This window comes from Hippocampus guttulatus, chromosome 1 (assembly GCF_054856545.1).
Source record: "Hippocampus guttulatus isolate MCC_2025c chromosome 1, RoL_Hgut_1.0, whole genome shotgun sequence".
NCBI lineage: Eukaryota > Metazoa > Chordata > Actinopteri > Syngnathiformes > Syngnathidae > Hippocampus > Hippocampus guttulatus.
This window is the reverse complement of record NC_141261.1, coordinates 26,392,973-26,420,732: the sequence shown is the minus strand read 5'-3', so window position 1 is coordinate 26,420,732 and position 27,760 is coordinate 26,392,973. Positions and strand designations below refer to the sequence as shown.

The window sequence follows — 27,760 nt, the reverse complement described above, 5'->3', positions numbered from 1 at the left end:
TTCTGTGTATAATGAACATCTCAGTTCCCAAAAATCAGATTTTTCTGGCTATTTCTTGATGGGTCAGGCAATACAGGGCTAAACCACATTTATGACACATTCTTGTGTTTTTGCTGGTTTATATTGTTGTAGCAGAATAAACAAACGAGCCTTGCTGTGAGACACCTGTTCCACCACTAATATTTATTCATGATGATTTTGCATGACAGATTGTTCTGCAGGAACCTCAACTCCCAGCGAAGTGTTTCATCCATTCAAGCATGATGAGCAACACCTTTAAATTGTTGACTAATAACTTCTGAGAAATAGTCTCGTGAAATAGAAACCTCAACCTTTTTGCACAATTATTTGAATGATGATTTGTAAACATTCCTATTTTTTACTCGTCCTGTCTTCAATTAAATCAACATGAAATAAATAAATAAATACAAATGATTGTTTATGGGGTTAAAAAAATTCAGTACTTTTCTTTGAAAAGCAACAGGCCCCGGTACCACTGAAAGGTGTCCCTGCTTGGAAACAAACACAACAAAACAAAAAAACCCTCAGCAGAAACCAGCATGGTTTTGTTGTGTTTTGGTGCAAGACCAGCATCAAAAGCACAACAAAACAGCCAAGATTCCAACAGCTGAACCTTCAGTCACTGGGTAACCCACTCTATGAACTCAGCCTCAACTGCCTAACAGGGCCAGCATGTTGCTGGGGCCTTGGCAGGAGCTGATGAAACAAAGCTGGTAACCAGCTGTTTGCTGTTGTGCCTCACTTGGTAAGAGTGGGTTGTCCGGTGGCTGAAGATTTCTGTGTTTGAATCTTGGCTTGCTGCACTTTTGCAGGGTGTTGCTTACTTTTTTAATTCCTTCCTCTACCGTCTACTGTACATAATGGCTCGTAAGGTTTCAATAACAGGGTTGCGTGTATGTTGGGAGAAGAAACGTCAGAGCAGAATTAAGACTGTTTGAAAATTGTTTGTAAGCAATATAACAATCAGAAGGATCACATCAACAAGAATTATACTGCAATGCCATCGTATGTGGTCAAGGATAACACACCGTCAGTCATGTGCTTGACGGGAATTTCAAACGTTTTAAAATTCTTTGTTTTAAACACAACAGTTACCATCTAAACCACGTGATCCAATATGCTACAGTGATCAATAAAGTTTTATAAAAAACGACAACAACAAAAGCTCAGCCAGTGTGATTGGCTGTATTTCCTATGACGCAAAGGAATCCAACGAGGAAAGGGCGGGACCGAAGACAGTGAACTGGTGCTATCATCATGGCGGGATGCACGAACGAACGAAACCGAATATTCACAATAGGAGCTCAATCCTTAGTTTTAACGGTGCTGTTGTCTTGTTTAGCTGTAACCTCGTCACAGGCTACAGGTAATATGTGACTTAACGACGTATTTAGACGCACACGCACACACGTATACCTTACATAGAGCAATGCGGCACGAGACTGTCGTTGTTTAGCCTCTCGGCGCAAATTAGCTTGTGCTTGATCATGGACACCACACAAAATGTACAGGTTCATTACATTGAGATCTGATGTTTTATGAAACAACACACGACTAGACCTATGTTTTTATATGATTGATCGATAACTTACTTTTATTGATCCACGAAAATTCTGTAGTATGGAACATTCAATTGTTGAATGAAAATATTTTTCTAATCGAGCCCAGTGATACATTTCTCCCTCACAGTGGGTCCGTGTGTAGCATTCCACAGATTAATTGATTGACACAAAACCGGCATTATGAGACGGATCTTTTAAATACGATTCAAGTAGTATAAGTACAGTACTGATTTTCTGTTTTAGATATATATATGAATTGACTCTTTAAAACAGTGAAAACACACCAATTTCTGGCCATCGTCTCAATACCAAGTCAACAGGGGTCAGGATCTTTGGTGTGCCCTTTTTGATATATTCTGAGATTCAAACTTCCATCCTGTTTTCAAAAGTTTGTTATCATTGCATATCTTGCTAAATACAAAAACTGACAACAAAAATGATGTCACTGTTTAAAATTAAATACATTCAAAGTGGGCGGCCCGGTGTCCAGTGGTTAGCGCGTCGACCTCACAGTGCAGAGGTACCGGGTTCAATTCCAGCTTCGGCCTCCCTGTGAGGAGTTTGCATGTTTTCCCCGTGCCTGCGTGGGTTTTCTCCGGGTACTCCGGTTTCCTCCCGCATTCCAAAAACATGCATGGCAGGCTGATTGAACACTCCAAATTGTCCATAGGTGTGAGTATGAGTGTGGATGCTTGTTCGTCTCTGTGTGCCCTGCGATTGGCTGGCAACCAGTTCAGGGGGTACCTCGCCTACTGCCCGAAGACAGCTGGGATAGGCTCCAGCACCCCCGCGACCCTTGTGAGGATAAAGCGGAACAGAAAATGGATGGATGGATACATTCAAAGTTAAATGAAATCATTTGGCACACAAAGCATACTCAAGATGTAACTATTAATTGATTAATCAACAACGAATTATGTAATTAATTGATCATCAGTTTTGATAATCGATTGACCCAGTTAAACTTAAAAAGTGTCCAAATCTTTGGAGTTTCAGCCTCTGAATAGTAAATAAAGTATTCTGTGCTTTCTGGAATGACATTCGGCAAGCCTCCTCGCTGCCCATCTTCAAAACCCGCCTCAAAACTCACTTGTATTCTTTGGCATTTGACTCAGTATGACTTAGATTTGTTCTTGGTTTTGCTGTTCGGTGCTTTCTACCGTCTTTACTACCGATTTGCTTTACTGTTTGTTGTATATGTTAAATTGCTCCATGTACAGCACTTTGTATGCAGCGATGGCTGTTTGAAAGTGCTCTATAAACACAGTTGAGTTGAGTTGAGTTCTGTAATCATCGTATACCGGTAAGAAGATTTACTCTCGTGTTGAATCAAATAAAACATTTGCAAACATTTGATTTGCTTTTGAAAAAAGCCCTTTTTTTCCTGACACGTTACGCAGCAAATCAGTAACTTAATATTAATTAATTTATGTTTGTGCATTTTGTGCGCTTTCAATATATAATCTGTTTTTTAAATAAACGGATGGAAATCAAAGCTTTAAAAAATCCGATTCACCAATTATTTGACAAAATAATCAGATGAATCAAGTATTAAAATAATCATTAGTTGCAGTCCTACAATATACAGAGAGAAAATCCATTTGTAGTTGAGAGTTAACAAACACAACATAAATTATACAATATAATACAATTGTGGAAATACATAGTAAGAATTAAATATAGCACAATAAAGAGAGACATTTGAAGGTTTTAACATTCATGAAATTAGCACTGGAAGCGACAGACAATTTGGGCTATCATGCTGGTTGAAGTAGCATTACAAATAAACATGGCTGCTGTTATGTTTGGTGGTGTGTTTGGCCAGGGATGAGGGTGTAAAATGTGTGTGTGTGTGTGTGTGTGTGTGAATCAAATAATTTGCATGTCATTTGGCAAAATCCCAGATAAATGAAGTGTATCATTTAGAGTATTATATGGCTTTGAAATAATATATTCTCCGTCAATGTTTTTGATAGCCGTTTGTCAACTGCAAAGTTTGGGAATATTGTCTGAGTATTGTGTGTTTACTCGGTCAATGTGAAAATGTCAAAGCCATGTATAAATTAGGAAAACTGTTGTATTCATCCCTATTGATGTAGCGATAAAGAAAATAACGCGAGTCGAGTAGTTCGACCACTATTCAGGTTGTACCATGAAGTGTGTAGCTTGTTGAGTGGCCGCTGCCGACAGCCAGCCAACGGTGGACAATCCAGTATTGACTTTCATGCTTTCACAATGTACTGTTGATGTCCTTTTATGGGAAATGAATGTTTGTGCTCTTGTAATCCAGTTAACAAGCCTCCAATCATCGATCTCAAGGATGGAGAGAAGTACGAACTATCGGCCTCCAACCTGTTCTGCTACACTAACTCCATCGTACCCAACTGGAGGCAAACCTGGACGACAATTCAGGTTGGTTATATGAGCAATATGAAATTGATTGTCAAATGATCATTGTTTTAACATAAGGGCCATAATGATTGGGATTTTTTTTTTTAGGATGATATTCTGCAGAGAAAAAAAAACAGAAAACCGATTAGACGGCCAATCAATGAAAAAAAATCTATTGACTAAAATAGCTTCTTAACACTTAGAACAAAAAAGGTTTGAAATACAGGCAGAAGATTTGACTGTTTTACAATATTTGTTGTTTAGTATTTACTTTTTCATCAGAGGAATTTTCAAATCCAAAAATGTGCACCAACCATGCTAAGCGATGCTTTATACAACTTTAGACAACTCTATACAGCACATTTCACAACAGCTGCAGCTGTAACAAATAACAATACAACAACAGAAGAAAGTGAAAACAGTTACCGGTAATTTAAATACAAATTAGCGAGACTAACACATGTACAGGAAACATCAGAAAACAATAGAATAGTGTCAGTCTCATGATGGGTCAGAAGCCAAAGGATAAAGATGTGTCTTCAAAGGAATTTAAAAACTGGACAGGGAGAGGGCTTACCTAACATTTCCCAAAAAAGGACCGGCAACGGAAAAGGCTCGATCCTCTCTGAGGATCCGCTTAACCCTCGGAACATCCAGTAAGGTCAGGTCTGCAGACTGAGGCACATCGGTTGGGCCCTGTCCCTCTGAAAACGACTCGTTTGTATTTCACAAAAGGCAATTGAACACCTTTCATCCAAGTCACTTGGCACCAACATGATTTGCCAGGTCCGAATTTGGAGTTCAAAGGTGTTTATATTGGAGATGGTGCAAAGTGAGGAGGACCTGCAGCAGCTGGAACGCTTCAGCGTGTGGAACTGGCTGCACAGTTTGCTGCGCGAAGGCCAAAACGAAACCACCATCAACATCGACCTGTTGAGGAAGAAGACGTGTTTCAAAATCAAGCCCAGCGATAATACCAAATACACGGTCAAGCCGCTCCGCAGTACGTCACGATAATGTCCATGTTTTATGTCGGAAGGTGAATTATATTGCGCCAACTTGATGATTGCATTGTCTTTCAGAGTTAGACATCTACCTGTTTTTGGTTGTCCTCCTCGGAGTCACTTTATTTGTTTTTGCCGACTCCCTGAGCAGGTAATTTGATTTCCGCAAGCGAGTATGTTATTGAGGTTTCAGAGGCTGTTCTGTTTTGTCCCTAACTTGTTTATTTTTACAATAGGAGTCAAGTTTTTTTCTATTCAGCCGGCACGGGCATAGGAATGATCGCCTCCCTGGCTGTTCTCTTTTTTATCCTGGCTCGTCTTTTGCCAAGGGTAGCGTTGTGCGGCCTTCTAAAAGAGCAGTAAGTAAGCACGTCGCTCTAAAAAACGCATCTACCCCTTATGTTTCCACAGAAAAGCCCTTTTTACATACTGATTGTCAGCGGCTGGTCCTTCTCTGTGTACGCCATCCAGCTTGTCTGCAGGAACCTGAACGTCATCCTTCGAGAACATTGGCCTGTGGCTTTAGGTACATGCAAATCGGTCAGGTAATGCAGTCAACGCCCCTTCATCGTGAGGCGTACCCACCCACTATAAGTGAACATCTATGGAAAGTATGAGGGGACCAACGCAAAATGATCAGTTCCTCTGATTTTGCTATTTATAGGCAGACAGTATACTTTCTGGGAAAATCTTATCGTCTGGAAAAAAAAACTTATCGCGACAGGCCTGTGCACGTATTACAGTAATCCCTCGTTTATCGCGGGGGTTATGTTCCAAAAAGAACCTGTGATGAGTGAAATCTGTGAAGTAGTCATCTATATTTTTAACAATTATTACATATACAATACATTGCTGTATTGAATGAAACCAAAGATTAAACTTTTTTTTTCCAGGCCAAAGCATTTAAAAATAATACAAAAATATACTGTAAATGTTTTTTTACAAACAACTGACAGGTTTTAGAAATACTGTGCAGAATGATTTGTCGACATTGTGGGTTTTGTCATGGAGAACATTTGGCAAGCTGTACAGCTGTACATGAGGCGTGGAGACTGTTCACATCAGTCTACAGTCCCTTAGCCAATGAGGATGCAGAACACAATGCACTGTTTAAAAAAAACAAAACGCACAAATAAAATCTGTAAAACAACAGAGCCGTGAAAGATGACGTTTTATAGTGAGGGATTACTGTAGTGACAAAAAGAATCAGATCGGTATTGGATCAGTATCGACCGATGCTCGAGGCTACAGTACTGGTTTCACTATCGGCTATGAAAAAGTGCGATCAAGCGATGTAGTGGGAGTGCAGTAATTGAACTGTGTGGAAGAACATGGAACACATGGAAGAACACTTTAAGTAAAATTACGGTTAGGGGTTGCAAAGTGGTGGAAAATGTCCAATATATTTAATTTCTGATTAATTTCCATGGGAATTTCAGATGGAGGTAAAATTAAGATGTGGGGTTTAATTGGGACTATGTTAAAATGTGTATAATATACAGTACATAATATTTAAAATATTTCCCCAAACATATTTTAGTCCACTATTATGAAAACCGTAAGCAAACCGAATTGTCCTACTTTTAGTTGGTTTCGTAGAGCTGTGCAACTCAGGCTTATCTTTTTTCTACCCTGCAGGTTATATGAGTGTAGTTGGCTTTGTTAGTTTTGCTGTGTGTTACCGCTATGGCCCTCTGGTGGACGATAAAAGCATCAACATCCTCTCGTGGTCGCTGCAGTTGATGGGCCTGCTTCTCATTTACATGGGAATTCAAATTCAGCAAGTTTCCTTTGCCATCATTGTGGCAGCCGTTTTTGCCAAGAATCTGGAGTACCCCATCATGATGGCTGTCATCGCAATAAGGTGAGCGCTACCACAAGATGTTGCATGAAATCAGGACAAGTGAGGTCACAAAATAAAAGCAAAGTGTTGAAATAATAGTTTGGATTTATGAAACGGCAGCAGTGAATGGTAACATTTTCATGCCAAATGCAATATTACAAGTTTGAGCAGATTTTCAGATGTTTGGGAAGGTTATTTCTCTCCCATAGTTGAGGAGTACAGAAATACAATGCTGCTACACTCTTAAATTGTGCTTTTGGAAACACTCAATAGTCTGACACCAGATAACCGCAGGGTACAGAAATCTCAAAAGAATCTAAAAGGTCGTGAAGATATTTCGGTCCGAGGTCATATCAAGCTTTTTAGACTCACAGTAAGATTTTAAAGTCTGTTCTTTGACTCACAGCAAGCCAGTTTGGAGATTTTAGGTTGACTGGTACCAGCAAAAACTGGAGTGGCTACATTCTGATTCAGCTGCAGCTGTTGGATTGATTTTCTTTTATCTGTTCGGACCTTCAAACACTGTTACAATCTACTGAAAAGGAACAATAGTTTAACTGTGTCATGTTTGGACAGATGATCTTTGATTTTGAAGCTGTTTTCCAAGAGCTAAAGAGCAGACTTAGTCACAGTTTTTAAAATACAGGTCCTTGCCAATAATCTCACCAAAAAATTTCAACTGACTTGTAGCTGTCAATGACACACCCAGTTGAGCACGGACCTTTTACCCTTCAGGTTGAGGGTAGAAAACAATGACTTGTCCTTTGTGCACTGAGCTGGAGAATGTTTAAACTCATCCACTCACTAATTGATGTGATCGCTGCATTCAACCAGAGAGAGTAAGGCGACATGGTGACTCAGATGTAGATCTGTGTGTTGTCTGCATACAGTAAGCATGATAAGACGTCATGCTTTATGATCTGAGCAAGTGGCAGCATGTTCCTTGTTGAGTAGAAGCAGCCCGACAGTAGACCCTTGGGGTACTCCGCATGCGATCGTCCATTTATTCACACTCACATCACCAACTGCATCACAGTACTCATGATCTTCCAAATGAAGATTACCTGTTGTTGTTGTTGTCCAGAAAAATCCGCCATTATGTTCACTGGAAGCCGGAGAAGCGCCGCCTCTTGACCGAAGAGGAGTATCGCAAGCAAGGAGAGGAGGAGACGCTGCGAGCGCTAGATGAGTTGCGCAAGTACTGCAACAGCAGGGAGTGCAGCCCGTGGAAAGCTGTCAGCAGGCTACAGTCCCCCAAGAGGTGCTCGCTTTTATTTGATTGTGTGTGTGTGTATATATATATATATATATATAGGTATGTATATATATATATATATATATATATATATATATTTCTTTTCTTTTTTTACACTTTTACACCCATGCGGCTGGATAGCTCAGTTGGCAAGGCATCGGTTTGGCATACGGGAGACGGTGGTTTGAATCCCGCTTGGGGCAAAAAATGAGCACATAACACCATCCAGTGTGGGTCCTTGGGCAAGATCCTTCACGCTAATGCCTACCTCATACAATGATGAGAGACAGTAAAATTAATCACATGCCGGCTCAGATGTCGCCCGGCCAAACAAGGTCTGCGTCAGGTGCTGGGGAACCAGAGCACCTTGATGAAAAATGGGCTACTGGAACAAAGCGGAGATGGGCGAGATGCGATAACATGGCTCTGTTGGAATGCTACTACTCAAGCAACCCTAGTCAGAGGGGTTACATGCAGAGAATGTGGTCTAAATGGCTACTTCGAAACCCACAGTCACGGTTGACCACGAAACAACTAGTAGCTCAGTGTTCCAACATCCACAAACGGCAACTGCTGTCACAACTTGAGATTGATGAGGTACAACGCAGGTTCCATGGTGAAGGGCCCCAGGCTGCCAGATCAGAGGAGGAGGTCATACCAGAGATTGGGAGGCAAGCCCCAATGAATGCAGATGATGAGATTGGGAGGCCAGCCCCAATGAATGAAATGCTGAGCGAGGCAGCAACTGACCTGAAAGCTAAGATCATGGCGAGAATGAAAGCTGGGCAACCTAGAAACCGATTACAACGGCTATGTGAAGTACCACCTGAAAGTCTCATGGAAAGTTTGAATGCAGCACTGAAGGCGATCCCTACCGTAACGATCACGGAAACCAATGAGCTGATATACGCTTCAGCATCAGTGATCCTTGAGATGCTTGGCTATAAGAGCAACCATGGAAGCCATGAGATACGTTACCCACCATGGAAAAGACGGTTGGAGGCTAAGATCAAGGCGGCTCAGAAAGATGTGAGTCAACTGACTGAGGCCCAGAGAGGTGTGATGAAAAGGCCGATACCCGAGAGGTACATCCAGATGACTATACCTGAAGCACTCGAAACTGCCAAACAAAGGCTCCAAGCCTTGTCCAGCCGCCTAAAGCGATACACGAAAGAGAACGAGGCCAGACGAATAAACAGGCTGTTCGCAACACAACCTGCGAAAGTGTACGCTCAGTGGCAGGGTCCTAACAACAGAGCTGACCCATCAAGACTGGAAACTGAAAGGTACTGGAAAGGCATATGGGAGAAGGAGGTTGCACATAACAGCAGTGCACAATGGCTGGTGACCCTGAGAGAGGAGCACAGCAGCCTCCCTGAACAGAACCCAGTTACCATAACAGTAGCAGACATACAGGAAAGAGTCTCAGATATGAAGAACTGGACAGCACCAGGCCCGGACATGGTCCACACCTACTGGCTAAAGAAACTCACAGCACTCCATGAGCGCCTAGCAGCACAAATGAACCAGCTGCTGAGGGATGGGACTCACCCAGGATGGCTAACCGAAGGGCGAACGATCCTGATCATGAAGGATCCCTCAAAGGGTGCAGTCCCATCCAACTATCGGCCAATAACCTGTCTCTCCACAACATGGAAGCTCATGTCAGGCATCATTGCGGCTAAGATAAGTGGACACATGGATCAATACATGAGCGAAGCACAGAAGGGCATTGGGAGAGATACCAGAGGAGCCAAACATCAGCTCCTGGTTGACAGAACAGTCGCACAAGACTGCAGGTCCCGACGTACCAACCTGTGCACAGCCTGGATTGATTACAAGAAAGCCTATGACTCGATGCCACATACATGGATCACTGAATGCTTGGAGTTGTATAAGGTGAACAGGACCCTAAGAGCCTTCGTTGCGAACTCGATGAGGATGTGGAAAACCACACTTGAAGCCAATGGCAAGCCACTTACCCAAGTGTCCATCAAATGTGGCATATACCAAGGTGATTCACTCTCCCCACTGCTGTTCTGCATAGGACTGAACCCCCTAAGCCAAGTAATCACCAAGACAGGCTATGGATACCGCCTCAGAAATGGAGCTACAATCAGTCACCTCCTCTACATGGATGACATAAAGCTGTATGCTCAGAGCGAAAGGGACATAGACTCCCTGATCCACACAACCAGGATCTACAGCAGCGACATCGGGATGTCATTCGGGCTTGAGAAATGTAGTCGGATGGTGACTAAGAGAGGAAAGGTAGTCCGCACTGAAGGGGTCTCACTCCCTGAAGGAACAATAGCAGACATTGAGGACAGCTACAAGTACCTCGGTATACCACAAGCCAATGGCAACCTCGAACTGGCAACAAGGAAAGCGGCTACGGTCAAATACCTCCAGCGAGTGAGGCAAGTCCTAAGAAGCCAGCTCAATGGCAAGAATAAGACCCGGGCAATAAACAGCTATGCCCTGCCAGTGATCAGATACCCTGCAGGAATAATAAGGTGGCCAAAGGAAGAGATTCAGACCACGGACGTTAAGACCCGAAAGCTCCTAACCATGCACGGCGGGTTCCATCCCAAATCCAGCACCCTGAGACTGTACGCAAGCCGAAAGGAAGGAGGCCGGGGACTAGTGAGTGTGAGAGCCACTGTCCAGGATGAAACATCCAAGGTCCATGAATACATCAAGGAGAAGGCTCCAACGGATGACGTACTCAGAGAATGTCTCAGACAATGGGGAACAGAAGATGAGGCGCTGGAAGAGGGACCATCATGGGAGGACAAGCCCCTACACGGGATGTACCACCGGACCATAACTGAAGTGGCCGATCGCAAGAAGTCCTATCAGTGGCTAGAGAGGGCTGGCCTGAAGGACAGCACAGAGGAAAGAAGGAACACGAGAAACTCGAGAAATACCAAGGGCTCAGAGAGGAGCTGGAGAGAGCCTGGAAGGTAAAGGTGACAGTCGTGCCTGTGGTGGTCGGAGCACTCGGGGCAGTGACCCCCAAACTAGATGAGTGGTTGCAACAGATCCCGGGAACAACATCGGACATCTCAGTCCAGAAATGTGCAGTGCTGGGAACAGCAAGGATACTGCGCAGAACCCTCAAGCTTCCTGGCCTCTGGTAGAGGACCCGAGCTGAATGAGGGACGGACACCACCTGAGGGGGGGTGAGATGAGGAATTTTTTATTTTTTTTCTTTTTTTACATTTTTACACCCCCTAGCCAAAAATAACAAAGAAAAATAACATTTTAAAGATGTAAAAAGATGGTTTTTGTCCAAATTAAGCATAAAAGGCATTCCCGGCTCCAAGCGGTGCTATTTACAGGTGGATGTGATCTGTCCAATGTCCAGGTTTGCCGATTTCATAGAGGGCTCCTCCCACCTGATGGCGAACGAGGTGTCGGTGCACGCGCAGGAATACGGCTGGAAGGACTTTTTCGACACAGATGACGAGGAAGATTCATCCAGCCTGTGCCAAAACCAGAGCGAGCCAGAGCAGACGCCGTTTGGAAACTATGACGGCTCTCTGGCGCTCTAATGCTGGCGCCTGTGAGCCAAGTCCTTGAGTATCACCAGCCACATAAGGTCACGTTTGTGCGCAATGAAGTTGACTGACAAAGGGCGATTGGTTGCCAGATGTGAATGTACAAAAGAACACACGGTTTGGTGAATTTACTGTCGTGGGGTCTTTGCTCCAATCGGCTGCCACGAAACCCTAGAGGAGCGCAGACACCTTCTTTGTTTTTAATCGTATGTATAGCACCGTGCAAAAGCCTCAGGCCACTGTTAGATTTTTATTTTATTTTTTTTGCTATACCACATTGAGCATGAAAACTAGAAGGCCAATAAGTATAGTGCAGCCCCCCACCAAGGATGAACGATCAATAAATGTGAAAATTCCGAGAGGTTTGTCATTTGGTTGTTTGCTAGCTCGCAGGCTACTTTCTTGTCAATGGACGATGCTGAACAGACGGAAGCCACCAGTATTAGTCTGGTAGTTGGACACTTTCAGTGACTCAGATTTAAAAAACAAAAAAAACAAAAACAAAAAAACAATAATAATGCGCCCTAATCCTAACCGTAAAGGATGTCATAAAATGCAGTTAGTTGACTGATCACGCAGGCCTCCTTGACCAAGTTTCATGTTTTAATTTGTGTGAACCTACCGAGTCCCATTCATGTTTTACAAGTCATATTGACTACTGTGAAAAAGGCTCATCAGAACAATGCCCAAGACATTTGTGACTGTACTCTCTGGGAAATACTTCTGTTTATACAAAAAACAGTTGGATCTTTGGAACGCTTAGTCCTACTGTCACTTGTGAAATAAAACAGGTCAATCTTTTCTAAGTGTGATTTTATCTGGGTGAACGTTTGCTCAGCCTGGACGGATCATTCAACAGTCTCCAATAACACCAGATCAAAGTCACTTGGTTTGTCACGAGACACTTTTTGGCAAAGACCTCTGAATACTTGAACTGTATGCAGATGAAGGCCTTTAAGTTGCCAACTGTCAAAAACACTTTTTAAAGGGGCCCTAAATGCAAAAATTGGGCTTGCATTGCGAGCATCACAGGACCAAATGTAGACATCAACTCAGTTGTTACCTGAACACTTAAGCCTACTACTCTGTGTTCATGTCTACTCGGTGTCACATGTTTAAGAACCATGACTCTTAGAGGAAGACATGAAATCCCAAATTCAAAGCACTGTATTGTCATATATTTCTTCTTTGCCAAAAGTGGAAAAATGGTCACATTACCCCCCCAAAAAGACAAGATTGTTGTGGAATAGCTTTATAATAACTATCAAATGGAGAAGCAATTGTGTATATCTAATAATACTGAAATGAGGTTATGGTTACTCGACATTGTTTATGCAGTCTGCACTCTGGGGGTTCAGAAATTCAATTTTCATTTTAGGCAAAGCAAATATTTATTACCTTCATGTAAAATGCAAACCAGAATCATTCACAAAAACACATGAAAAGGTGGAATTTCACAATGAATAGAAACAATTCACATTAATAGCCTAAAGTTTACAGACTTGCGGCCAGTCCTCATGCAGACATGAAGTCATCATTTTGGTTTTAGACAAGGGGGAACCCCCCCCCCCCCCCCAAAAGAAGGGAAAAGAGTGGTCCAGTAACTGATACTCCTCAAATAATGGGCAAAGCTGCTGCAGGTTAAAAGCGTTGCTTTGTCCACAGCAAGAGCAAATCATGTCATTGAATAAAAGCCCACTGATAATAGTGCACAATATTTTCAACATGCATACAGTACAAAGAGCTTCCAGACGTAAGAGGAAATAATGCAAGAAAAAACAACCCCCCCCCTCCCAAAATGGTGAAATTCCAGTGTTTGTATTCGTCGCATTCCAGCGTTCATTTGTCAGTATTTGTTGATTCCAAATATTCGCACTCCGTGGAACTGCGGCAACTTTGGCAAAAGGACACTAAGAAGGGAGCATGTGTTGATCAAGAAATGCGTCGCGTCGTACTTTGTATAGAAACTGGCCAAAATGTACCTGCCGAGAAAAGAAACGACATCATATCAATGTAATATTCCTTCGAGCGGTGATCACTGAGCAAAATTGTAACCAACACATACACGTTCATAGAGGCAACACTCATTTAATGCTGGGAAGACATTACAACCAACAACAGATGAAAATCTGCAACATGAAGAAAAAAACTACCACACGTTAAATCAATTCAAAGTTCTGTAAGTTTATGATGCATCATCATATTAATGTATGAATAGTCTTTTTTAATTTAAAAAAAATCCCATAAGTGTGTGTATATACATTTTTTTTAAATAGGCACATTTTTTCCCTTAATAGTCCTTTTTAAAAACACTTTATATGGCCTTCTTGCTTTGTGCAACGACTCATTCGTCCATGGCAAATTTTTGATGCTCATTTTAAAAAAGTGTTCCTTTTTCCTAGCACACCAGGTTTGGAGATATTTTCATGATATACAGTATATTTTAAGTGTGGCCTTTAAAACTTGTGCAATACAGATTTTTCCATATGTTGTCATTTATAGCTCCCCAAAAAAAACCCTCTGTTGCTGAACTGAACCATCAGTTCATGAATATTACTTCATACCACGGATGGGCAATTTCCAAAATTTTGCCCTCATGGTTCATAAAAAAGAATCTCAAAGTTTCCTTGCAGCTTTAATTTAAAAATGTAGAATTTGTTGACCGGTGTCATCTTAAGACTTTTTCTTGCAAAAGTAAAACCTTATTTTCGTAAAATTACGACTTTTTATCTTGAGAAAATATGGACACTTTAGTACAGCCAAATGAGATAAGATAAGAAGATAAGAAAACCTTTGTCTCACAATGGAGAAATTTCCAATTTTATAAATATTCCCAAAATACAAACATCCCGCCCCATAATTTATGATCGCAATATTCCGTCTTTTTCCAAACCGGGCCTTTGTGAGAAGGTGAGCGGTGCATACTTACAGCACAATGGGTGAGATGGTGAGGAATTTGCGCGAGGCGGTGAACTGGATGCCGTAGTCCATCTGTTCCCAATGCGTGAGCAGGCGGGCTTTGCCCTGATCCGGTGTCTCGAAGGGCGTTCCCTTCACTGTGTGCAGGAACAGGTACATCGCCTGCGTTTGGCGCCCCCCCCCCAAAAAAGAAAAGAAAAATACAAAAAGTCGCTCACTAACTTGACATTGATACCTTTTCTATCCTCACTCACAGATGAAATTTTGGGATATCACAGATACGACCAACCAAATGTCTGTAAAAGGCAGCATGTATCGTAACATAAGTCTTAAAATTAGCTAAGGTTTGAAATGATCAATAATTTCAAATCTTTTGTCATGGTGAGTTGCACAAGTGAAGGATAGGCAACCTCAGCAAAATAACGAGTTCCTGCAAGCACATACCTCAGGTCAAAAGTGCCAACATGTGAGAAATTGTCTGTTTTCGTAGATATAAAAAAATCAACACACCACTGTTCAAATGGCAGGTTTTTGTGATGTAATAGTACATAAGCCCAGTGATTGTTTCAATTATTTTGTCGGTAATCAATCAATCGGTGCACGCGCAGGAATACGACTGGAAGGACTTTTTCGACACTGACAACGAGGAAAATTCATCCAGCCTGTGCCAAAACCAGAGCAGACGCCGTTTGGAATCTACGACGGCTCTCTGGCGCTCTAACGCTGGCGCCTGTGAGCCAAGTCCTTGAGTATCACCGGCCACACAAGGTCACGTTTGTGCGCAATAAGTGATTGTTTGAATTATTTTGTCGGTAATCAATGAATCAAATTTTGTTGTACCTTCCATCTCTTTATTAAAAAAAAGGATATTATTTCAAATTGTCACAGCAGAAAATTCCCAAATGGCAACAGAGATTATGATTTTTATCAGTTACGAGTTTGGTCCATAACATCTGTGACAACGTCGGAAAAAATTTTGATTCGACTTTTCCAAAGAAAAAAGCAGATGTTGCTAATGGTACAAATGTCTTATTGTGAAAAAAAAACAATAAATTAACCATAAAATCTCCCAAACACATGTTCTCCTTCCAAAACAAAATCTTGTGAATTGTGATGATTTTGATTTGTATTATTTTCCACGGATGTCTTATGACAACAAACTGTATACAGTAATCCCTCGTTTATTGCGGGGGTTACGTTCCAAAAAGAACCCGTGATAAGTGAAATCCGTGAAGTAGGATTTATTAAAAAAAAAAAAGCAAAAAAAATGTGAGGGAAGAAATTTCAAATTTGACACTAAAGTTGCACAATACTTGATAGCTTTATTTTTTACAGTTATTATACAATACTGGACTATGTATACAATGCAGAGGCGATTGCTCTAGCTCAGCTTCCCCTAAAATGTCAAAAAGTAAGTGATCAAATATATGTGTGTACATGTCATTGACTAAATATGCGCTACAACGCGCTCAACTTTTGTTCCGAATCAGCTTCTTATCACTGGTTACGACGCGACTCTCTTCTCATTCATTCCCGCAGCTTCACTGTGCTTTAAACTGTGTGGACGCTGAGCGTCGACTGCGCAGACGCTGGGCGTCTGGGGAGTTCAGAGTAGGTTGTCTCAATGCATTGAAAACGAGACAAGTCATTGGATAAATGCTGGTTTTGTCCCGCCCACTGGCCTCTCAGCGTCTCTGGGAGTGTATGGACGGACAGTGGGCGTTTATAGGCTGGCCCGAAAACTCCGTCTTTCTGCATGATGATTGGATGATCTGCCTGAGGCTGAATCTCTTTTTGATTGACAGCGAAATGAGCCAATCACCGATCTTATGGTGAAGGCATCCTTTTCATTTTTTTTTTGGAAAAGGAACGAAGAGTAGAATTCACGTATAAATAAACGGACACATTTTATGATGTAGGCCGAAATTGAGCTTCCCCTCCTTGACAGACCAGCTTCCGCCACTGATACAATGAAACCAAAGACCAAAAATTTGCAAAGGTAAATTTGGCAAGCTGTACAGAGAAGGGCGGCCCGGTAGTCCAGTGGTTAGCACGTCGACTTCACAGTGCAGAGGTACCGGGTTCGATTCCAGCTCCGGCCTCCCTGTGTGGAGTTTGCATGTTCTCCCCGGGCCTGCGTGGGTTTTCTCCGGGTGCTCCGGTTTCCTCCCACATTCCAAAAACATGCATGGCAGGCTGATTGAACACTCTAAATTGTCCCTAGGTGTGAGTGCGGGCGTGCATGGTTGTTTGTCTCTGTGTGCCCTGCGATTGGCTGGCAACCAATTCGGGGTGTCCCCCGCCTACTGCCCGAAGACAGCTGGGATAGGCTCCAGCACCCCCTGCGACCCTAATGAGGATGAGGCGGTTTGGAAGATGAATGAATGAATGTACAGAGAAGGAGGTGCGGAGACTGTTCACGTTGGTCAGTCCCTTCGCCAATCAGGATGCAGAACACAATTCACTGTATTATTATTATTTTTAAAAAGCACTAAAAAAAAATCTGTGAAACAGCAAAGCCGCGGAAGGTGACCGCGTAATAGCAACGGATTACTGTATTCATATGCTTATCTTAATGTGTGTTATACTGTTAAATGCCTTTATTCTTTTTTTTTTCGTTTGTTTAATATCTTCATGTGTGGACAGATAAACAATCTTTTAAGCTTTGCAAAATCTTCATGTGTGTACTGGCTCATGGCAAGTAAGATTGTAAGAGGGTAAAGCTGGGAGCGTAACTGACCAGGTTGTGTACGACGTTGGTGAGCGTCCAGACGAGCGGCACGCTGAAGAAGGGAATGCTGAGCAGGACCACATGCAGCACGACGGTCAGCAGCAGGTAAGCCAGCCAGATGCCGCGACTGTTCATCACCTGCGTGTTGGGGTTGACCTCGCTGTGAGCCACGCCCACGTTCATCTGGGACAACAAACCACAGCAACAATGAGAGAAGATGTTGCTGTTCGCAACATGACTGTACTGCAATCAACACATTGCATGGAAATCAAATATTTCATTCAAAGGAGGGCAAAGTGTGGATCTCTCTTTCAACACATCTGTCATATATATTGGACTAATTCAGATGTGGGTTTTTTTTTTTTTACCCTCTTAAACTGGTCATTGAAAGGTTATTCAGAATTGTTCTATTAATTGATCTAATTCATTGTTTAATTGATTTAATATAAATAATAAAAATCAATACAATGAACAACTTTCATAGGCATTTAATATTTTACTTCTGAATTCAATCATCATTTTGTTTTAAAAATTAAATAACAGTAAGATTAAAAAGTATGTACAGCTTCTAAAAAGATAAAAATGCTTTTATTTGGTGATCCGTTATAGTTAATAAGACCATTAAAATATACTAAAATTAACATCTATTGGCGCTCTCTCTCCCTTTCTCTCTCGATAGATAGATATAGATAGAAATAGATAGATAGATATAGAAAACCTTTTTCTGTATACAGTTTCTATATTAAATTAAATAAAAGATTAATGTATTTAACCGAATTTTTTTTGCATGAGTAAAATATACAATATCGCATAATTTTAGGTTTTGTACTACATTACTGGTTAGTGTATTAAAAAATGTTTTCGACTATTTCATTCAAATAAAACATTTTTCGACACATTTTAACAAGTCTTTAAATCTCATCGCCAAATGATCACTCAGTTTTCAAATCTTAACCTAGTCCTGGAGCACAAACGTTTTCCCCAAAAATTCTTATTAATTTCAAATAATGGATATTTGTACCTGTACACTTATTTATTGTACGTATAGGGAGAGTCGCGAAGCATCACTTTAACAGGATAGCGTTGTTTTTCATAGACTGGCATTCGACTCCGTCCGTCAGAGCATTGTAGGTTAATTAAAAAATGCACTCTCTATGTGAAGGACCCGAATACAGTACAGTACATGAATTAAAGAAAATTATCAACTAAAACATGGAGTAGGCAAAGGGATTAAGTGTGTTATGGCATGAATGAGACATGAATGTAAGGACAAAACAAACTACTCTATCTCGTTCTAAATACGTTACAGATTATTCGCCTGCTAGCTGGTTTTGCTAACGTTATGGACTGGCGGCTCAAAAGTGTAAAATTGATATGATCGCTGAGTAGCAGTGATGGCGTTCAGATAAGGCAGCAGGATAAAACGCATGCAAATCATATAAAGCGTGAGCAACTCTTGTAGATTTGTTGTGTTTTAAACTTTACCTTCGCGTGTTGTCGTTGGTGACCAGGAAATAACTCGTTCGCGTTAGATCCGCCCCTTAGGGCTGTCCCTTAAATATCTGTCAAACACCTCATTCCCACCCCAAATGGAATCAAATTCTTTTTCTTTTCTTTTCTTTTTTTTATTACCTCCTTTCTTTTCACATTATACATAAGCATTGTCCTGTCAAGCATTATCTTGTTCATTTCAGGAAAAAAACATGTTGTTTGTTGTTCATTTGGGGACAGAGTCCCGCCATCATTCCTTTCATGGCCACTAGATAGAGCCAATTTGAATTTCAGCCCCGTCCTTAGGTCCTTACTCATTTAGCATTGACATTATTTTACTGGTCGGCGGGAACGGATCCAAACCGATTTTGAGGTAAATTTATGTAATATTTCGATACTACGATGTAACCATCTTTTTTTAAGCATAAGCATACACAACCCCGTTTTAAATATCAATACAAGTCTATTGTAGGGTAACCAATTAGTTTTAACAAAAAAGACCAAATAATATTTTGGCAAGATGTGAAACAGTAAAAGTGTGACTTTGTGGGCAAGATGCCCCCCCCCCCCCCCATATGGGGTCAATTGGGTGAGTTAGAGAAAGATCGATTGACAACAGCAATGGTGTAGATCCAAATACAAAGATGCAGTGGCGGACCCTCAGGGCCAGCAAGGCCTTCTCTGCTGGCCTAAACATTCATACAATAACATAAATTTAATTAATGTTATTTTATTTTCATAAATATGTAAACAAAATTATTCTCTGTATTCTTTGCGTCATATTATTTCCACTTAGTCGAGTGGCTTTCAATGTTATTTAAATAACTGAAAGCCACTCGATAAATAATTTATTTATTATGGTAGAGATTTTAACCAATCATATTTCAGATAGCTTGTGTTGCCAGGTAAATTAAATTTGCTCGGGGCCTTCAGATTAAACAGTGCAGGCCCCTGTGCGCTGTAAATGAACGGGCACAGTCAGGTTGCAATAGCCAATCAGATCACGAGTCTGCGCACCGGGGCCAGCTAGAATGCCTTACGTCGAGACTGGATGTGCGCGTTCGGTGCCAGCTAGAATGCCTTACGTCGAGACTGGACGTGTGCGTTCGGTGATTGGATTAGCGCCTGCTAGAGGGAGCTATCACTGCATTTTAACCCAAAATGGCCGAAGAAGAAGACGTTGATCTGGTTGCAGAACTACTTTCCACACAATTTTCAAGACGGACCATCCACGAAAAGCTGGATATTGTGCAAAGAGGTCGCCCAACTTTGAAAGATGCGAGTGTCACTCGCTGTTTGTGAAGCGTATATTTTCGTTCAGCTCATTGCATCTCTCTGTTCATCCCTCTGAGACTTTCTCTGCCATAAACTGGAGCCTGATGACGTTTTTATAGCAAAAAATATTGGATAAGGCAATCAGTGGCAGCTCATATACACTACGCAGAGTCACAAGCATGATTTTTTTTAATGCTGCTGACAACATACAGTATGTCAATCTACCAATTAATACTTCAGTTTAAAACACCTTTTATACTTCAAAGGCAACATTGAGTCCTTCACATAGCAGTTATTATAAAAGACAACAACACTACAGTGGTATGTTATGGAAAATCTGGGTTCTTCTTGGTGTGTGAGTCTTGAATTCAAAGTTGTGCATCAGTCATTACAGCTATAGAAAAGCAGTGTTTTTCTAGATTTGTCACACCACGTCAAAGTTGCATGTCAGTCACGACAGTGGACAGCTATACAAAAGTAGTGATCTTCTGGATATGTGAATCTTGGTGTTAAAGAAGTGCATCAGTCACTCCAGTTCACATTGTTCTAGGAATAAGGGAATCATGGGATCACTTGCACTGAAAATGACTTTTTATTTAATTTATTTACAATTGGAGTTTTCCAGCAACCCATCCATACCTTAACAAAAGGACTTCTGGGTTAATCAAGGCCAAAACAGTGAGCAAAACATTTCTCTGTGGGAAAGTAAACATATTTCAACATTAATGAAACCAAAACCCATTCCTCGCGAACAGAAACAAGAGAAAACATTGAAACACAAATGGAAGTTGACTTCTCTGTCATCCACAAAGCACAAGGGTTCCAAACAGATAGGAAGAGAAAGTCCCCTCCTCGGTGCCATCACACATCTGCTCGTCAAGGCGTTGAGCCTTCGATGTCACCAATCAGGGGAGCCTATGTCCATCCACCAATCAGCCCTCGTTCACGTCAATTTATGTCATTATAAAAAGTTTTACGTTCATGGGATGTATGAACCGTGGAGATCCCATTAACATTAAAAAATAAATAAAATTGAATGGACATTTGTGTTTTTAACAGGATAATATCTGGGCCTAGAAGCCAACTAAAACACTTGTCTTTGTACATTCATTGGAAGGTATACATTCCAGATAGGAACAAATAAATAAGATGAATGTCATCAATTTCACCTTTATTGCTTTCACAAAATGTCCTTTTTTTTTCGCAACCAGCACCCATTCTGTGGACAGGAGCGTAGCCAGAATTTTTTTCAGTGGGGTGGCCACAGTGGCACAACACCTCAGTTACGGGTGGCCAGGGGTGGCTGTGCATTCGTGCGTGTGTCATTCTTTATTATTTCATCCACAGTCAGGGATTCATGAAATAAAATTTGTACATATCCAGAACAATCCCCATCACACTTCTAATCAAGCAGGAACAACGCTAAATAAAAAGAAACCTTTTGCTCAGCTACATTTACTAGCTCAGGACTGTCAAACTAATTTTGTTGAAGGCTACTTTGTAGAACTCTGCGGCTTCCCTTAAAGGGGCCGTTACGAAGGTGAGACCAAGAAAATGTTTAATTGTGTTAACAATGCATGTATTATTACAAATACATAACAAATTGATAGATTACTAGTTGTGAAATCAGAATTCAAGGATAAAAGTTTGGCAAATTAAAGTTCAAGTAAGAACAATTCTTACAAAACCTCGATGTAATTATTCATCACTCATGAAAATTTGAAATTTTTGTACATATTTTAGCAAACAAATTTCCTTTGGCTGGCTACGAAAAATAATATACCGTCAACCAAGTAATTTTAGGCCCTTTCACACTGCATTTTTCGATATCACTGTTCAATATAAATGGCACTGACATGGAATGGAATGGCAAAGTCATCCGGAAAAAAAAAAATACATTCTTTATAGCAAATCATTTTGCAGACACCCCCCTACCCCGACCCCATGTTACAGCTTCCAGACTCCAGTTTGACTAACACAGGCCTAAACAGTAATTTAAAAAAAAGAAAATCAGATTTAGGGTGGAAGGCAGATTACAACTTGAACTGGTCACCAGTCAGTTGCAGGGCTCATAGAGAGACGAACCATTCACACCCACATCCACAGAGTCACTGAGTGAGAAATGATCCCACACTGTCTGCACACAAGTCAGGTGAGTGTAACACTACACCATCAGCAACTCCCGGGGCAAAATAATTGCAAATATCTGTAATGCAGTTTGAACTAGGCACAAGTGACAGAATGCTGTCTGTCTTTCTGGCTCGTCACAATTACATTACAGATATCTTAAATGACTGTGATAGGCTGGCAACCAGTTCAGTGTGTCCCCTTGCCTTCTGCCCGAAGACAGCTGGGATAGGCTCCAGCACGGCCCGCGACCCTTGTGAGGATAAAGCAGATCAGAAAATGGATGGATGGATATCTTGAATGAAAAGTCAGACTACTCAAGATATAATTACAACTAGTCAGAAAGACCTTACTGATATCTACAATGTTGATTCTGGATAGTCAATCTTAGCTTGCTTAACCACCCTTTCACTCTTCCACTGTGTAAACACTCTCTCTCAATGAACCACTTCAATCACTTTTAACATGCTTGGACAACAACAACACAACAGACCAAAAAAAAAAAAACAGACAAAATTTTTTAATTATGATTTGTTTATTTTTTTACTGATACTGTGACAGTGAGTTTAAAGCGACTTGAGCAACTATGTTATTCGGCTACCAATTTGTGATGTTGTGCAGTGAAGGGAAAGAACGGCAAGCACATCATAACTTGATGTCTATTTGAGTTTCTATCATCATGTTGCCATAGTTACAGCCGCTATATAGATCGGTGTCCATACGAGCCTGGTTACTGTTTAACCTCCCCACCCACATTTGCCCAGATTAGGAAAATCAATAAGATAACAGCGGCCACACCGGCCTTACCTTCCACCAACACCCTTCTCACACGGCCGCCTACCCGCCGCCAAACTTTCACATTTCACGCCTCAAGCTGGCAGGAAAACGAGAATTGAACACAAGGACGCCTCGGAGGAGGAGGACATGGTCAACGTAAACACGCAAGTGGGCTCCAGTGTGGAACGGCCATTTGGTGAGTGCGCGCTTCAATTCAGCCAATTCAGCGGATTGCGCGCAAAGTCCACTCCCTTGTTTTTCTTTGACTTTTTGGTGCTCAGGCCCGTTTTGTCTGGCTTTTTCACACGCTGCTTATCGGGGAGGTGTGTCACAGATATGGAGCTTGTTAACAAGGCCCAGGAAGCTGGCCCCCCCGCCACACCGGCCAATGGCCGCCAATATTGGATGTTGTCCTTTGGGAGGATGATCGTGATTATCTTTTGTTGTGTACATTTGATTTTGTTGCGGACAGAGGCAGCATTTTTTTTGATGAAGTTTACAGACAATTAGATTATTAAACATCCAAATACAAAAAGAGATGCCTGCTGATTTTGCAGAAAGATCATTTCCATCTGTGCACCAGAACTTAAAATGAACGCATTTAAAGCCCCAAATTGGGGTAAACATCAAGTCAAACAGACTCACAAAATATTCTGAAATATGTGTCACAATGAATGTCATGAAATAACAAAATGCATTAAGTCATAAGATGTACAAAACGTAATTCTGACTGAAGTGACAATGTGTCCTGCATGAGAAAAAGCTTGATTACCAAATGATCACAGCAAAAAAAATACACTTTGCTTGTGTGCTTTTTCTTCTTTTTTCAGATTAGACTCATTAGCAGATTTTTTTAGGATGGCACAAGAAAAAAAAATCCATTCACCACATATTGTTGTAGCCAACAACATCAAACAATTCTCTTGAATAAGGCAATTTAATGGGGGATAGCTTGCTTCTCCGATGCTGTTGTTGTTGCTCCCTGGTTGATGTTTGTCCATGTTGTTGCTGTCCTCGTTTGTTCATGTAATAAGACCCCCAAATTTCACTCAATCACGATCAATCAAGATCCCAACCGCGATTGTTTTTACATCTTTCAATTTAGGTCATTTTTACATCATGTCATCATCCACTGGGGTTGAAAAAAGTAATGGGCCAATTTTGACGGATTAAGTAGAAGAAAATAAAATTTTTCAAAGGTAAAGTGTAAAAGTAAAAAGAAGAAAGTAAAAAAAAAAAAGAAAGCGCAGCAACCTACTAAAAGACTTTGTGAAGTGCGGCTTTGGCTCAAATGTTCATTCATGGAATCATTTGCATATAACGCAGGATGCAAATTAAGTTGATCCAAAACGCTGGGCAGATGCAAGATGGATGGAAAAAAAAACATACTGTCATGTGAAGAAATCGTCTGTCTCCAACAAATGCGACTGAATGCAAATCAGTGTGCCATTGGGTGCGCTAACAAACGTTGGAAAAGATCCAATTTCATTTAATTGTTCTGAAGATTCTAATTTATATTCTCTCTCCTTGCATAAAAGTAAAGACAAAAATGCATATCAAGAGACATAAGCACGACATAAGCGGCTTCATAGCAACCACTCGAATTGCCGACAAACTCTGCGGCAACAAGTGAATAAATGATCCCAACTCCTCATGACACCCTTTACCGTACACTCTTATACACTCACAACAATGGTAAGGACATGCATTGTTTTGACCCGCTCACAAATTCATCCATATCTTAAAAATAGCATCTTCTATTTTGCTGACTGCAATTATGCAAACGCAAAATGGCTACCACACCAATTCAGATCACAGATCTCTCTGGTATATTGCAACAACATCATAAAGCTCCCTCCAGTGGCATTAACGGTAAAGACAAATTAAGTGACGATGAAGGACCATTTTGAAAACGAGCAAAAAGGGAACTAACTCTGAAGTCATTAAGACACATTTGTGTTCGTTTTCATGGAAAAGACATGAAGCAAGAGGAGGAAAGCATCTCTTTATAGATAAATACAGTATATCCATCCATCCCTCCATCCATTTTCTTATCTGTTTATCCTCACAAGGGTCGCGGGGCGTGCTGGAGACCATCACAGCTGTCTTTGGGGAGTAGGCGGGGGACATGCTGAACTCGTTGCCAGCCAATCACAGGACACATAGACAAACAACCATCCGCGCTCACACTCACACCGAGAGACAATTTACAGTCTTCCGTTAGCCTGCCACGCTTGTATTGGAATATGGGAGGAAACCGAAGTGCCCATAGAAAACCCAGGCAGGCACGGGGAGAACATGCAAACTCCACACAGGGAGGCCAGAGCCAGAATCAAATATATCTATTTTAAAGATATTTTGGCATGAACAATATTAAACCTATTGCTTTACAATTGTTCTTTTTTTTTTTTTTAACTTTCAGAAAAACAAGGATTTCCCTGTCAATAATTCAAATAGGGAACCCAGCGACATTTGTAACATGTTGGACCTGTGTGTCTCTAACTTTGAGCTCTTTTGACCTTGTGTGTTGAAACTGCTTTGCAAACTAGCTTCAAGTGTCTACTAATAAATGGCATGCAAAATGCCTGTGCAAACCAAACAGAAAATGCATGACGTCGTGTCAAATACAAGGGGTATAATGTTACAATTGACCTTCTGGTCTGGGTCAAATATAACATGTGGGGAGAAATGTAATAATCTGAAATAAATGTCATGATAATGATGAAAGTTCAAAATGTTTAAACAAAATTACTGTGGTCCTGTAGAGTATATATGACTTAAAATTCACTAATATATGAATCTTGATAAAAATAAAATGGTACAAAAGGTGCCACTGTTTAATAGCTACAACAAACTTTTTTTGGTGGTCGTGGTGGTGGTGGTGGTGGGGGGGGGGCAATCTTATTTTCCGGTTTCCCCTCTCAGAATTCATCTGCTGCTCTACTTCCAGTGTCAGCTTGACAGGTGTGTCAGTTACTCCTGCTTGTTTCCTCTTCCTTTTGGATAAAGGGAGTTTCTGTAGTTTGACTTTTGGTAGGGGTCGAAAAACTGTTGAGCAACAATTCAGCCAAGTCAGTGTTTTATCTGTAGAGATGGCGGCTTTTTGAGTGGCTTGGTTTATAGCTGGAGCAGAAGTTTGGACAGTAGTCATAGCAGAAGCTTGGTCTGAAGCTGTTAAAGCTGGACCTTTATGATCAGTTACTTGTTTAAGTGCAAACTCATGTTCCTTGAATGTGGCTGGATTGTGTGGCCAGTTGTTTTTTCCAATCAAATTTGTACTGATGCATTCATGTCAAATTTAGCATGCTGTATAAAACTGTATAATTTTATAGGCATTACAACTTACCCCAGGCAAGTTTGTTTCAACTGTCCCTTGGTATATTAGCAATAAGCTAGTTTGGCTTTGAGCTAACACTTAATATGTTTCCCTAATTTAAATGACTCATCCTCTGTATGGGTTGAAAATAAAACAACACAAAACATAATACTGTATAATCATAGCTTTCTTTTTTAGTCTTACTTCAATATGACAATGTTAGTAACTCTTCTGCAGGAAACCCATCTTAAACAAAATATTTTTTCAAAGCTTTTCAATGATGGGTGGAATGGTAGAGCAGTTGTTTCTCAACCCAGAGGTAGTTGGTGGTTCACTCCCTGGCCATTGCGACCAGAAGGGTTGCTGGAAATATATATATATATATATACATATATATATATACGTGTGTGTGTGTGTGTGTGTGTGTGTCCTGTGATTGGCTGTGTGTGTGTGTGTGTATATATACAGGTATACAGTATTTTTTGGGGGGAGAGAGAGAATTACTTGAGCTGGCTGAAGGAGAACGCCAGCGTTTGGTACTTGTGTTCCACGTGGGCTGAATGGCTCAACGGTCCCAAACGATCATGTCGTGCCAAATGTCAACACGACAACAGCCGCTAAGCAGCCCCGATGGCCTCATGAATGTTTTCCCACCCGACGGCTCCTCCAGCCGTGCCAATATTTAGGAAGCTACCACTAGCATCTCCTTCTGACAGCTACTGCACATCAGCACGACAGTGACAAATCATTGATGGTTTAAAAAAATAAAATCATTGATGGTTTAAAAAAATAAAAAACAGATACAAGGTGCATATTTTGGTCTTGCAACATCGGAGTTTTAGTACCCTGTGTGTGTGTGTGTGTGTGTGTGTGTGTGTGTGTGTGTGCGTGCGTGCATGTGGTGACCTATTCCTGTCTTCTCTGACGTGAAAAAAAACAGAATAAAAAAATGAAGCAAATAAACCCTAATCTACATGTATATTTATGTCTATAATATACTGTATAATTAACAGTATATGTGAGTATACTACTTTTAACTTCCAGAACACATCTTTTCAAGAGGGAAAGTAAAAATAAAAAGACTGCGATAATGTGGTTGCACACGCGTGCACACCTGTTTTTAACTGGGGATGTGGGAGTCAGCACCAGTGGCAGCTCGTCAGTAGAGGGGGCTATGGCGCCGCTATAATCCTTGTTTTAGTCACATTGAAAGGGACAAAAATTAAATCATGAAAAAAAAGAATAAAAGTACCTCAAATATGTTTTTATATGAACAGGATAAATAGTATACATTTATTGATTCCTTTATCTCGCATCTCAAATGATTATGTACTTCCAATATATAGGGTGTTGAATTCTACCGCACCCAGCCAATAATGTTCAAACTGAGTTATGGCTAACTCACTCACTGTCTTGAACGTGTTTTCATGTTTTTTAAAAATACATTTTTAACACAAACAACGAAGCAATCTATGTAGACAGACA

The 27,760-nt window shown here is 41.0% G+C and overlaps 2 protein-coding genes and 1 long non-coding RNA gene across 4 annotated transcripts in view; 1 reads left to right on the top strand and 2 right to left on the bottom strand.

The window, feature by feature from the left end:
* The first annotated feature begins 1,263 nt into the window (after nucleotides 1-1,263).
* Nucleotides 1,264-12,440, top strand: nemp1 (nuclear envelope integral membrane protein 1). The gene is made up of 9 exons (XM_086122994.1): nucleotides 1,264-1,387; nucleotides 3,874-3,995; nucleotides 4,761-4,977; nucleotides 5,057-5,129; nucleotides 5,215-5,308; nucleotides 5,390-5,504; nucleotides 6,617-6,842; nucleotides 7,906-8,082; nucleotides 11,447-12,440. Exons 1-9 carry the CDS (start codon nucleotides 1,279-1,281, stop codon nucleotides 11,631-11,633), a joined length of 1,320 nt encoding a protein of 439 aa, XP_085979120.1. The 5' UTR covers nucleotides 1,264-1,278; the 3' UTR covers nucleotides 11,634-12,440.
* LOC147211177 (uncharacterized) lies at nucleotides 4,289-8,007 on the bottom strand. The gene is made up of 2 exons (XR_015102183.1): nucleotides 7,886-8,007; nucleotides 4,289-4,904 (listed from the first exon to the last, which is right to left on the bottom strand). It is a non-coding gene; the product is annotated as an uncharacterized LOC147211177 (long non-coding RNA).
* A 544-nt stretch (nucleotides 12,441-12,984) lies between the features above and the next one.
* The window catches only part of ormdl2 (ORMDL sphingolipid biosynthesis regulator 2), a 20,505-nt gene continuing 5,729 nt past the window's right edge, over nucleotides 12,985-27,760 (bottom strand). Inside the window, exons 1-4 of one of the 2 annotated variants that reach the window (XM_086123043.1) lie at nucleotides 18,775-18,848; nucleotides 17,299-17,472; nucleotides 14,569-14,720; nucleotides 12,985-13,621 (exon numbers count right to left, since the gene is read on the bottom strand). In XM_086123043.1, coding sequence (XP_085979169.1) covers nucleotides 13,486-13,621; nucleotides 14,569-14,720; nucleotides 17,299-17,472 — 462 coding nt within the window. In that variant the 5' untranslated portion in view covers nucleotides 18,775-18,848 and the 3' untranslated portion in view covers nucleotides 12,985-13,485. Of the gene's footprint in view, nucleotides 13,622-14,568; nucleotides 14,721-17,298; nucleotides 17,473-18,774; nucleotides 18,849-27,760 lie in introns of those variants that run through there. The other variant, XM_086123053.1, reaches the window with a different exon arrangement.

Bases quoted from the DNA above. Each gene is read 5' to 3' on its own strand.
- nemp1 (XM_086122994.1), top strand. From the start codon at position 1,279: ATGGCGGGATGCACGAACGAACGAAACCGAATATTCACAATAGGAGCT. The intron at 4,978-5,056 runs GTACGTCACGAT...ATTGTCTTTCAG, and splicing joins CACGGTCAAGCCGCTCCGCA to AGTTAGACATCTACCTGTTT. The intron at 5,309-5,389 runs GTAGCGTTGTGC...ATGTTTCCACAG, and splicing joins TGGCTCGTCTTTTGCCAAGG to AAAAGCCCTTTTTACATACT.